Source organism: Eutrigla gurnardus (genome assembly GCF_963514095.1).
Source record: "Eutrigla gurnardus genome assembly, chromosome: 9".
Classification (NCBI taxonomy): domain Eukaryota; kingdom Metazoa; phylum Chordata; class Actinopteri; order Perciformes; family Triglidae; genus Eutrigla; species Eutrigla gurnardus.
The window spans coordinates 17,781,753-17,794,404 of record NC_139923.1 but is presented as its reverse complement, the minus strand read 5'-3'; the positions used below and the strand labels follow the sequence as shown (position 1 = coordinate 17,794,404).

The 12,652-nt window shown below is 47.3% G+C and overlaps 1 protein-coding gene across 1 annotated transcript in view; it reads left to right on the top strand.

The window, feature by feature from the left end:
- Positions 1–12,652, top strand: part of otud7a (OTU deubiquitinase 7A) — a 31,906-nt gene extending 19,254 nt beyond the window's left edge. The window contains exons 7-13 of the mRNA XM_084018572.1: positions 406–533; positions 1,090–1,202; positions 2,755–2,882; positions 2,962–3,111; positions 8,160–8,274; positions 9,014–9,098; positions 9,413–12,652. Coding sequence (XP_083874698.1) covers positions 406–533; positions 1,090–1,202; positions 2,755–2,882; positions 2,962–3,111; positions 8,160–8,274; positions 9,014–9,098; positions 9,413–10,966 — 2,273 coding nt within the window. The 3' untranslated portion in view covers positions 10,967–12,652. The remainder of the gene's footprint in view (positions 1–405; positions 534–1,089; positions 1,203–2,754; positions 2,883–2,961; positions 3,112–8,159; positions 8,275–9,013; positions 9,099–9,412) is intronic.

The window sequence follows — 12,652 nt, the reverse complement described above, 5'->3', positions numbered from 1 at the left end:
GTACAATATGACCGTGTCATCCATTACAACTGTCTGCCAACAGTGTGAGAGGAGGTGAACATAGGAGGATTGAGAGAGCAAAGGAAGCAAGGAATGGAGATAACTGACCTATACGTTGCAGGAATTATTCAGGTCCATGCCGAAGGAGATTGACAGCGTTTCAGCATTGTGGGAGCACGAGCTGTCAGGGTTAGAGGCACCCGAGCTAATGTCTAATCTACAATGACAGACAGACAACTAACTACCCTTTTGATAAGTGATGAAAGACATTTCTTAGACAGGAAGTTAAAGAGCCCAGATCGTCTCAGAATGATTTTATAGTTTGGTGCAACGGCTGTGCTATTTTTTGACGTCCTCGATCCTTAACGTGCAGCGACTGTGTTTTTTTGCATCTGTGTCGATCAGGGATGTGGGGCTTCCATGACAGAGACCTGATGCTGAGGAAATCCCTGTACACCATGATGAAGAGCGGAGCGGAGCGAGACGCTCTGAAGAGGAGGTGGAGGTGGCAGCAAACCCAGCAGAACAAGGAGGTCAGGAGAGTGAATGCATCGCATACCTCTTTCAAAAAGATGCATGAATACGTCTATGCAAGCAAGCGATAGGACTGGTTTTAGCTTCCTTGCTGGATCGCACATTTGGAGGAAAATAGTGCTTCGATGATACCAACTGTGCATCGTAACAGTGTTAATACTGTCAAAATCCCTTTCTCTCCCTTCCCTTGATGTTCAGGGCTTAAAGTATTTGCCAATCTATTAGAAACATTTGTGTCACCAAAGAAGAAGTAGTCCAGATGCTCATTGTTTTTTAAAAAATGTCTGGTGATCCACAATCACACCCCAGACAAACGCAGCATCCTGGTGGTTGCATGTCACCCACATTTCTCAAATTACCCATAATCCCTACCTGTTTCTTTTATCAAACCATCCCTTAACAGCAAAAAATATGACAAAATAATATCCACATGTGTAGATTCTTAAAGCTACTGGAGATTACCTTGTAGATGAATAATGATAAGGATTGTGTGGGTGAGCATCATGCTTATCAGAAATTCTATTTGTGTGTGTGCGTGTGTGTGTGTGTGTGCAGTCGGGGCTGGTGTACACTGAGGAGGAGTGGGAGAGAGAGTGGAACGAGCTGCTGAAGTTGGCCTCCAGTGAGCCTCGCTCTCACCTCAGCAAAAACGGCAACACCAGTGGAGGGTAAGCAGTTTGACTCACATCCAATCTCTAAAAAAGGCCCGCGAGCGAACGCACTCCGAGCTCCCAAGACGCAACTCGCATCGCAATGCTTGGAGCAGCGATGCTCGCTCCATAGTCATTGCATAAGATGGCGAAAGGAACGACGGTGGCGAGTTGAGCAGCTCTCATCCCACATCACACCTCTCCTATCTGTGTGTTAACGTCTTGTGCATTGAAACGCCACGGGAGGCTCACAATTAAAACAAAAGTGACCTTCTCACTACGATGGATTTGTCATGGAAACTCATTGTTACCCCACTTTGAAATTGCTTCCTCGATTTAGGTACCATTGTTGAAGCTCTTGTGTGGGACAGTGCCATCTACTGGCTGGCACCCGTATTACTGGTGTGTGTCTACTCCTCCCTTGTGTTGCATAAACACATGTTCGAGTGGGTTTATCTCAGGCTACAGAGGCAGATAGGAAACTAACTCTGGTTTCCTCCTCCTACGCACAGAAACCTTGTGGTTTCACTCTTGTTCCCATTTTCACTGAAATAAACGTGCACGCTGTCTCATGCACACGCCGGGCAGAGCGGCTCATCTGGTGGAGGAAATAACAACTGTGATGAACATTTAAAAAAAAAAACTCATTCAGGTATCTCCTATTGATTGAAGTGTCATTTTATTTTCAGACTCAAAGGATAAATATAAAAAAACCTCATAAAGAATAATTTCATAATTACATTCAGGGTTCACCAGCATTGACTCGTCCAGCAGGAAGCCCCCTCTCACTGGAAATATCCCATAATTTACTCATTTACTCTGGCGGTTTTCATCTCTTATCAGGTTTGACTGTAATACAATAATCAGGTTAAGGATGTTTGATGGTCCTAGTGTGAGATGAGCCCCCTAAATAGGATGTGTGGGATTCACATATTAAGAGGCTCTTTATTAAAGTGAATTTGGCAGCGTGGCTGTTTGTGTGGCTGACAACTTAATTGTTGCACATCCTCCGGTTCCCTGGTGGTTGCATGCCTGAAAGCTCTGCCTCCGCTCTTTTCTCTCCATCTCACCCTCCCTCCCCCTTTTCTCCCTCGCGCTCCCTTTTCATTCAAACACACGTACGAGCAGATGGATCTTTGTGCATGTCAGTTAACGTCAACGTTTTTTCAACCCTATTTCGCAATATATGCTGGAAAAATATTTCTTTTTCAAATATTCTGCATGCTTACACCAGATGGTACCGACCAATTTCAACCAATAATATCGTGACATCCATCCATCAGTAAATCTGAAATCTGAAGAAGGTCGTGAGCGTTAATCTTTTGAACAATCAAATCAAATTCCTCCCAATGTCATGTCCTGTTTCACTCGGAAATACGGAGGCTAGAATCTCTTGAAATGCCATTTCAACGTGACTTTAAAGGGAGCCAGAGGGCCAAAATCATCAGATTAGATTACACACATATTTCCCATGAACATTTACTGTTTTGTCAGGTGTTTTTGCACCAATTCAGGAAATTGTCCCGTGGTCCCACTGTGTCACATGGTTGCCTTTTCTTTCTTTTTGCAGGGTGGATAACTCTGAGGATCCGGTCTACGAGAGTCTGGAGGAGTTCCATGTGTTTGTGCTGGCCCACGTGTTACGTAGGCCAATTGTAGTGGTGGCTGACACGATGCTCAGAGACTCAGGAGGAGAAGGTAGGCTGAGACATCTTGCCTTGATCTTCTTCAATGCAGTAGGATATGCAATGGACTGACACTGGATATGGTGTTCCAGCGTTTGCTCCCATCCCATTTGGAGGGCTCTATCTGCCTCTGGAGGTGCCCCCGAGTCGCTGTCACTGCTCTCCTCTGGTCCTGGCCTACGATCAGGCTCACTTCTCCGCACTGGTGTCCATGGAGCAGAGAGACCAGCAGCGAGAGCAAGGTAAGTAACTGTGCATCGTTGAAAAAAAACACTTGACAGAACAATTCCGTGTGGGATATTATTTTTTTTACCTCCTTAATCTTAAAAATCCAAAGTGATGCCTGCTGTAAGGTGCATTTGTTAAATGAGGTAATAATTAGGCAGTTGCACGAATGAGGCTGAGTGGTCGGCCTGTCCGGCCAAAGCCGAATAATGTATGAGAGAGCAATCTAATTACCTGCGATCCATTATTAAAGCAGGCCAGTTGGCAGCAGGAACCAGGGAGTGGCCAACATGGAGGGAGAGTAGACAGCAGACCCCCTTCTTCTGACCTCATAATCCAAGTCTGTATGTTATTGTATGGCTACACTTCTCCCTGTACTTTGTTGCAGTGGGTGTGTCTGTTTGTGCATTCGCCTCTCTCACAGGAGTCCGTGATGTGGTACGAAACGTAGAACTGTGTTGTGACACGGGAGTGTGGATTTTTTTTTTGTTTGGAGTTGTTTTCAAGCGATTCATGTTTTTGTCGTGTCGTGCTTCCGCTCCGGCTGCGTTTGCTTATTCTTGAGGTCACAGCGATCCTCACATGGAGTTCCTTTAAACTGACAAATAGAGTGGATCTCCTTGACAACCAGTCTTAGTAGTCACGGCACTCCTCTCTATCTGAGTCAGTGGGTGGAACTCACTTGTCACTCGCGCGGGCGGCCGGCCAACTCCATCTCTCTTGCCTCTGTTTTTCTCACTCTGAAACGCATAAAAAAAAAACATTGACGCAAACGGTTCTCTTTCTTCCTCCTCCTCTTGTGCGCATGGAAGTTTCCTATTCTGGGCATTGAAAACACCAACCTACCTATTAAGTCTGGGTATGACCACTGCAGGCTAGCAGACAGACATGATTACTAACCTGCAATCCCTCGCCTGAAGTCATTTGCTCGAATGCCTGCAGCCCACTCCAGCAGCACAGAATTAGTCCACACTTTGTTTGGGCGTCTTGGTGTGGCAGACGGAGGGGTTCCCCTTTTGTCCACCAGGTGGTGTATAAGCCCAGAGAACCCGCTGCAGTTCAACCACAACACCCCTGCATGACTCTACTTTTTCATTATGGTACAGCGTGTCCTGTGATAGGACCAGAGTGAGTTGTGTCTGCAGTCTCTCTCTCTCTCTCTCTCTCTCTCTCTCTCTCTCTCTCTCTCTCTCTCTCTCTCTCTCTCTCCAGGATGTTATGAAAACACTTCGCTTGTATGTCATGTGATGAATCACGTTACGCTGCAGTGATGCAAAGCTTTGCTGTGCCTCTTATGCTTTTGTATGAAAATATTAGTTACTTTTTTCATTTTTTTTTTGATAATTTCAGATTTTTTTTAAATTATACTATCTTATGTCTCTGAACAGATGCCAGACAGAAAGACAGGGGGTCAGACAGACAGGCAAACCAAATCTTCCACTGCCAATTAGGACAGAGTAGCGCCGGCCTGCCCCTAAGCCATCACCACATATGGGCAGGGTCTGGGCCTGGGCCTCAGCATACCGATCCTCTCTCCTGACAGTCAGGCCAATGTGTGGACGTCTCAGGTGGAGGGTCGGTCTCCGTCCCCCCCCCCCCCCCCCCCTAGCACACGGAAGAGCATCCAAGAGGCCGTCGGCCCCCGTGTGTGTTCAGGTGCCAGAGTCTGGGTTTGAATACTGGCTCTTTCTTCAGCCGGCTGCATCGGAAGGTTAAAGCATCATGTTACTGGCCTGCTTGCATGGTTGGATGTTTTTTTTTCCCTTAGTAAGGTCGTCAGGTGAAGCCAGAGTCTTGTGCACATGGGCGTGTTACCCATAAGCCCACTGCTGCTCACCTGCTGTGTGATAATGACTGGCCCCTCAGTAGACGCCATTGGCAGTGTCTTTTATCAGCTTGTTTGTGCTCCTGTGGTTAAAGGATGTGTGATTGGAACTGACTCTCTTTTTTGTAGAGACCTCGACTTTATTTCCAGCTCTGGTCCCAGAACCAAAACACTTCCAGGTTTTCTTTGGCATCTCATCACCGTCCCCCCCCCAACACCCGTTTGAATGAAGTCAATGGTCGTCTTTTACACAAAGACCACCTACAGGACCATCCAGCTCGGGGCCGGGTTTCACTTCTCTATTTATTAAAGACGGTGCATTACTCCCTATGCAGTCGGTGTAATTACATCAATACGGCGGTCAGAATTAAAATGCCATTTGTTGTGGGTTTTATGTGTTACTTCAAATGTGATGCACTTGTAATTACCACTATGGTTCCCCTGTTAAAAGCTCAGGCTTGTTTATATGCATGACTGCTGTTTACTCTGGTGAATTGGGCCCTTTAAATCTGCAGCTGTGCAGAGGGACCAAAGTCAGGAATTCAAATTTGTGCATTTTCCAGACAGTACAAATTGTTCTTGAGTCGCAAACAGAGGAAGCATTGGCTTCAGTGTTGCTGCTGTCAATTAAAGCTTGTGGTGGGTGACTTTCCTCTGAAGGGGGTACAAGAGGAGATAGAATCCTCTCTTTGTCTTCATTGCTATTTTCATTTTTGCACAAATTAAAAAGCTACAAAGCAAATATATATTTATGTCCAATCAAATCAATCAATGCATGCTTAGAAAGGTTATCGGTCTCATTTCCAACAGCTGTTTCCTCACAGGTTACACCCAAGTTTTCTATCCCTAATCCCGGTCTGCATCACCCCTGAACCAAAGATGCACACCGAGCGAAGGCAAGGCACGACAGGCAGCTACGTTGCTGAGCACACAGCTTGCATACCGCGGAGAGCTATGATGTCATCCATGCATAAGCTATGGGAATCGGTCATTCAAGGACAACAAAACAAGGCTGCCAACAGGGATAGTAAATACATTACAGCACACTTTAGTCCCCCAGAGCTCAATTGGCAGTGTTGAATCTCTGGATCTGGACCGGGCCCAAGGGGGGGGAACAACAGCACACACAGCACTTTGGAATGGCGAAAAAAAAAAAAGGAGGACAGCTGCATCGTGGGAGCCACCTCACAGACCTCCGCTGCCTGCTGCATGACCCGAGTGGGAACTGAGTGGGAGCCGGTTCACTGCCTGACTGTGTGTGTGTGTTTGTGATTATGACTGATTTTTTTTTTTCTGGGCAAAAGTATTCTAGGAAAGACCCCTCTTTAAGAAAACCATTCTCTTTTTTTCCCCTCTTAGTTTTCAGCACTGCCATGTCACTGTTTGTCTCCGTGGCTACAGGCGTTTAGTCATGCGTCCTGTTTAAGGGATTATTGTTATTTACAGGTATGACGCAGAAGCAACGCTGGCATTTTAGTGCAGGTCTCCGGACCACCCTAGTTAGTCAGCGATGCTATTAGTGAGGTATTGACTCAGCTGGAGGAATGTGTTTGCGTGGCAACTAACGGTGTCAGATACAAATAAGTGATCATGTTCGCGGTGTTAAATTAGCTCGCGTGGGTGTGGCCGCACACAGATCTTAAGGCATCATCGCTCTGCGTGTGCCGCCACTATTTAAGACACTTATCGTGATTGATGGTGTGCTTGTCACCTATGCATATAGACGGAGACACGAGAGGGGAAAGAGTGAGTCTTTGGGACGTGGGAGGGGCCGCTGCTGCTGGTGCTGGTGTCTCCATGAAGCCCGCAGAGCGGAGCAGCCCATTGGCAGTGGGAGAATCGATGAGGCAGGGAGGAGACTGTGTCTTCCATCTGGAGTTGACAGTGAAGGCTGGAAAGTCCTCGGCCTGAACAGCCTGCCTCTCTCTGCTGTCATGCCGACAACAGCCCCCCCCCCCCCCCCACACACACACACACACACTAGGCAGCCATTGGAAGGCAGCCACGCACTCACGTGAACACGTACACTCACACACTGTATACTGTAAGCACGCCTCCCACGAGAGGAAGCCCGGGTGGGTGTCTGTTTTTATGCGCCGTGTCCAGTTATTAATGGCGAAAAAACCTCCTCTTGCTCGTGAGCCGCTGATCGTATCAGCGGGGTGTGAATGAAATTATCGCAGCGCTCCTTTTCTCGTTCTGTACTCCTGCGTCCGATAGCGCTCTATTACCCAACTAAATCATCCTTTACAGCCCGGTTCATATTAAATCCAAGCAGCAGTTTCACCGTGCCAAGTTCAGACTTCCTGTAGTATTAGCTGAGGGATGGCTTCAGTTTGTCACAACCTGGGTCTTATTTGTGTAGTTTTTTGTCATCACTCCTACTGTACCCACCCAAGTGCAGAGGTCCGGGACGTCTCTAGAAAGAAGTCAAATAGCAGACACCCAGGCTTAGCCAGATTTATGTGCAAGAGACGAGGAAGACAAACAGTAAATGTATGACTCAAGCCGTCAGCCGTAAACATTCATCACAGTTTACAAACTTCCCACTTCAACCCTCACTTAAAATACTTCCCTGTGAAGGGATTATTACTCCAAATAAAGTGCTTTCGATAATCGACCTAAACTCCTGGCTTGCTTACACCCCGTCGTATCATTGAAACGCTTGTTTCCTTGCCCTGTTGGACTGTATTAATGTCACCGTGTGCCCGGATCACAGTATCTCTGGAGTGTGCAGCGTTATCATTGCGGATAAGAAAGGTGGCCGTGAAAATAGGACCCCGTTTGAGAATGAATCATTAATTCTTGACCTCGGAGAACAATATTCTCCAGCTACAACACATGTTGCAATAAACCTGATGCTTTTCTTTAACTTCTCTCTTCATGTAAAAAGATAAATAGACGGGTTACACTTGACTAGAGAGGCCAGTACAGTACCTCAGAGAACCAGGATCGGGACTGAGGCCCTTCGCTGTCTGGATGAGTCGGTGTGAGTGACACTGGTCATGGTCACTTCTCTGCCTTAAAAATGGATGTCAGATAGAATGAACCCGCAGTATACTTTACCCAACGCTGACAGGCGTCTGGGATAGTTAACACGGCATTATTCTAGTGTGTCATAGTGGTATCACTTTAGCTCTGACACCGCGGTGGCCTTGTGAGGGGACGGGTGGCGTGCGGCGTCGTCTCCGGTGGTAGAGCTAGACCAAACTAACCTTCTGATAATCTCATCTCTTCCAGCTGTTATCCCTCTGACTGACTCGGAGCACAAGCTGTTGGCACTCCATTTTGCCGTGGACCCTGGCAGGGACTGGGAGTGGGGGAGGGACGACAATGATAATACCAAGCTAGCCAAGTAAGTCCTGTATAGTATGTCACACGGCGTTGATGCTTATCAACAAAGCACACAGAGGCGCTGACTGCGAAAGGCTGTATGTGCGATGGGGATGGGTGGGGTGGGGGGGTTAACTCTCATTATGGGCTCCGAGCTCAGGTCACTTCAAAGAGTGAGCAGAGAGAGAACAAATTGTGAGTCCCGTCAGTCATCCATAGGGTTTCCCAGGAACGGCCTCACTAAAGCAGCAACACCCTCTCTGAGTTTAGCAAAGAGTTTATGTAAGGGTTTCTGTTTCACATTCCTGTCAGTCAGGGGGTCAGCTTATGCTTTAAAGGGACAGTTCACCCCCCAAATAATAAAAAAATAAACATGTTTCCTCTCACCTGTAGTGCTATTTATCAAGCGATGTTGTTATGGTGGAAGTTTCCTACTTTTGGTCGATATCGGCCTTCTCTCCAATATAATGGGACTATATGGAACTCTGCATGTGATCCTCAAACCATGACCCAGTTACTCAAGATAATCCACAGACATTGTCGTGAGCAGTTTGATGTATTTTCTCTCAACTGAACCGTCAACTGTATCGCCGTGCAGAAGGAGGCAAAGACGAACTGTCCCTTTAAAAGCTGCAGAATGATCGATGCTGATACACATGGAAAAGATGCTGAAGCCGCTGTACATGCCATTAGGTTCTACTCAGAAATAGTGTGTTCTATTGCTGCTTGTTTGTAATTTGTGGGTGCATGTTCTCCTACAGTCTCATCTTGTCTCTGGAGGCCAAACTCAACCTGCTGCACAACTACATGAATGTAACGTGGATCCGGATTCCATCGGAAACAAGGGTAACTTCTTCTTCCACGTGTTTCTCGTTTGTCACAGTGAATGTAGCCCGAAGGACTCCTCCATAGCAGCTGTCCTCGAAAACCACATACTTCAATCAATCAGTTTTATTTTCTGTCAGAATGCCATAATCCCAGCCATTCATAGACAACAATGCTATTCTTTAAGATTTTTGGGTGGAATTGGTTTGGAATACATTGGCAGCCCCTGGGAAATGACAATTTTGCTTGTGCTGTGTGTGTTTGTGTGTGTTTGTGTGTGTGTGTGTGTGTGTGTGTGTGTGTGTGTGTGTGTGTCTCTCTCTCTCTCTGCCCAGGCTCCCCTGGCTCAGCCAGAGTCTCCCACAGCTTCTGCAGGTGAGGATGTCCAGTCTCTAGCTGAGTCCATGGACTCCGACCGCGAGTCTGTGGGCAGCAACTCTAACGTCAACAACGGCAAGCCCAGCAAGGAGAAGGACAAAGAGAAGCAGCGCAAGGACAAGGACAAGAGCCGGGCCGACTCTGTAGCCAACAAACTGGGTAGCTTCAGCAAAACCTTGGGAATCAAGCTGAAGAAGAACATGGGAGGTCTGGGGGGCCTCGTGCACGGCAAAATGAACAAATCCATTTCTGGCTCGGGTCGTAATGGGGAGAATGGAGGGGAGAAGGCAAAGAAGAAGGAGTCTAAGACAACCAAAGGAAGCAAGGAGGAGTCGGGCCAGTCGGCCAGCTCTACTTCTTCTGAGAAGGCCACGAGTCCATCCCCTACAGACAGACCCTCCAGCTCCTCCCCCACAGAGAGACAGGACAGTGCAGGGAGAGACAAAACCCTAGAAAACTGGAAATACAGCACCGACGTCAAGCTCAGCCTCAACATCCTGCGGGCCGCCATGCAGGGGGAGCGTAAGTTCATTTTTGCGGGCCTCCTGCTCACTAGCCATCGACACCAGTTCCACGAGGAGATGATCAGTTACTACCTGACCAATGCCCAGGAGCGCTTCAGCCAGGAGCAGGAGCAGAAGAGGAAGGAGGCGGAGAAGAAGCCGCCCGCCGCCAATGAGGTGGCGGTGAAAAAGCCTGAGCACGAGAGTGTCTTCCAGAGGGAGAGATCGGACAGCTCGCCTCCGGAGAGCTGCTCTCCTGTCCTGCCACACCCCACCCACACCTACAGCCACAACTCCCAGCCCCCGCTGGCCCTCAAGATGCAGGGCAGGAACAGTCCCACTCCCGCGGCCCCTCTCGTCTCCGCCCCGGTCCCCCCTCTCACCCCGCCGACCGCCTCCCACCACGTGTCCCATCCAGCCCCACTCCCTGCGCCTTACTCCTCCCCCAGTATTGGTGCTAAGAGACCCGGGCCCGTACCTGTGTCCGCCCACTACAGCCATACGCCGCCCATCCAGCGGCACAACGTGATCCACTTACAAGATGTCAACATGCAATCCTCCATCTTCCAAGATGACCCCTATAAGCCCGTGGTGGGCACCCTAAAGACATGCGCCACCTACCCCCAGCAGAACCGCACACTTTCATCCCAGAGTTACAGCCCCGCACGCCTGTCAGGGGTCCGCACTGTTAACGCCATAGAGACGCTGTCCTACAACATGCCCGGCGAACACAAGTCCCACACCTACACCAACGGCTTCGACGCGGGAGACATTCAGGACTGCCTGGAGTTCGCCGATGAGGACAACTCATCGCACACCTGGCTCAACCAAGAGAAAACCAAAGGGCGGAGCTCTGGAAGCCCTTTGTACTGCTTTCAGCAGCGCCGCTGCAAGAGGGAGAACTGCTCCTTCTACGGCAGGCCAGAGACAGACAACTACTGCTCCTACTGCTACAGGGAGGAGGTGAAACGCAGGGAGAGGGAGAGCAAAGTGCAGAGGCCTGCATAGCCATCACAGCCACTTCAAGCCACTTGTCAGCGAGGCCACGGGAGACTTGAGGGAACCACACCATCTGCACTCTGCATTTAGAACATGATGGCAAACCTTTTCCTATTTTGTTGAAGAATGCTCTTGTATTCCTGTCACCCCTCCCTTGTTAGTAAAGATTATTACTTTATGATGGGGGAAAGCAGAACTTGAAACAGTGAGCAGCTTTGGCCAGAAATTGTGCTATTTTTTCCTTTTTGTGTTTCCTTTGTGTCATTGAAGTTAGTCTTTTACTTGTTTTAGAGTAAAAGTCATCTCTCTGTGATCTGTAACTTTCTGTATGTGAGGGCAAAGTTCTTTATTTTTCAAAGTACAACAAAAAGATTTGCATCTCATCGGGGAGGGACCATTTTAGCTCTTTTAATCAGTTTGAATGCAATACCTCTGCTTGGTTCTTCAAAAATCTCTGTGGGAAATTTATAGTTGTTTTGCAATCAAAAGAAATTGAATGGGAGATTAATATTAGACTTCAAAGCAATAAATTGGTGATTTTTGCTACACCCCTCTCCCAAGTTTGTCTATGCACCAATAATATAGTTACTGTAGGTTTACTGTGTCTTGTAAATTGTAAAGGATTGTCACGGTGTGGTTTTGTAAACAAATTTGAACTACAGGAATTAAAATGTGTAAGCATTATAGATTGTAACGTTGGATTAGGATGAAAATGGGAAAAAAGGCGATCTCATTTGTTAAGTGTACCTTTGTTCTTGCCATGATGCAAAGGTTCCCCCCGTGTCAGAATTGGACTCCGGATAATGTGTAAGATATCATTTCACATTTCTACCCGTAGTCGACCTCCTTAAGACCACAAGCACTGCCAAACTGGCTTTCTTAAAAAAAAACACAAAAAAAAGAGGAAGAAGGAGAAAAAAAGAAATTCAAAATTTTCAAATACGTTTTCTGTGGCTAACACCGAACATTGTGCATAGGATGAAATGCTTCTGGAATATGCAGTGTTTATGGTGTGTTTTCTCCGAGTCGCCTGTTAACTACTTTATTCGGTCGATGTGTTAGATGAGAAGAATTTGCGGGCGACGAGTGTGATTATGTGTCTCTCTCTCTTCCCCCCTCTACACAAACAACACGATGTGCAATCATGCTACTAGCACTATGTGGTGACCTGCAGTATAGATGTGTCACCGGTCCAGTGTGAGATTGTCTGTTCTTCTTTCATATCTAGAGGCCGTTTAAAAAGAAGCACCTGCTGCTAAGAGCACCTCAAGCCTTTGTGATCATCAGTGCTTTAACCAATCAGTGGGTTTGTAAAACCCCGGGCCTCCAAGTGCTTTCTGCTCATTCGACATGACTACTGTAAAGACGCAGTGTTTGTGTTGCTGTTTGTTCTGGTGATGCTTGGATAATGTACCATGCTGTCCTAAGTGTGTCCTGGCCAAGGATGTCCACTGCTCCCTGGGTTCGCTTCTGTCTGTCTCTCTCTCTCTCTCTCTGTCTCTCTCTCCCTCTCTTGTACACACTGCAGTGTTGCTCCTCTTTGTTTCTATGTGACAAGTTCATGGACTCTCACCATGTTAGGACTGTAAGATATTATTTTGTATTCCTTTAAGAGTTTTACACTACTTTAAATTATTCATTTGCACATTAGGTACAGATGTAAATATGAAAAAAAAAATAGTTTATTGTTACAAA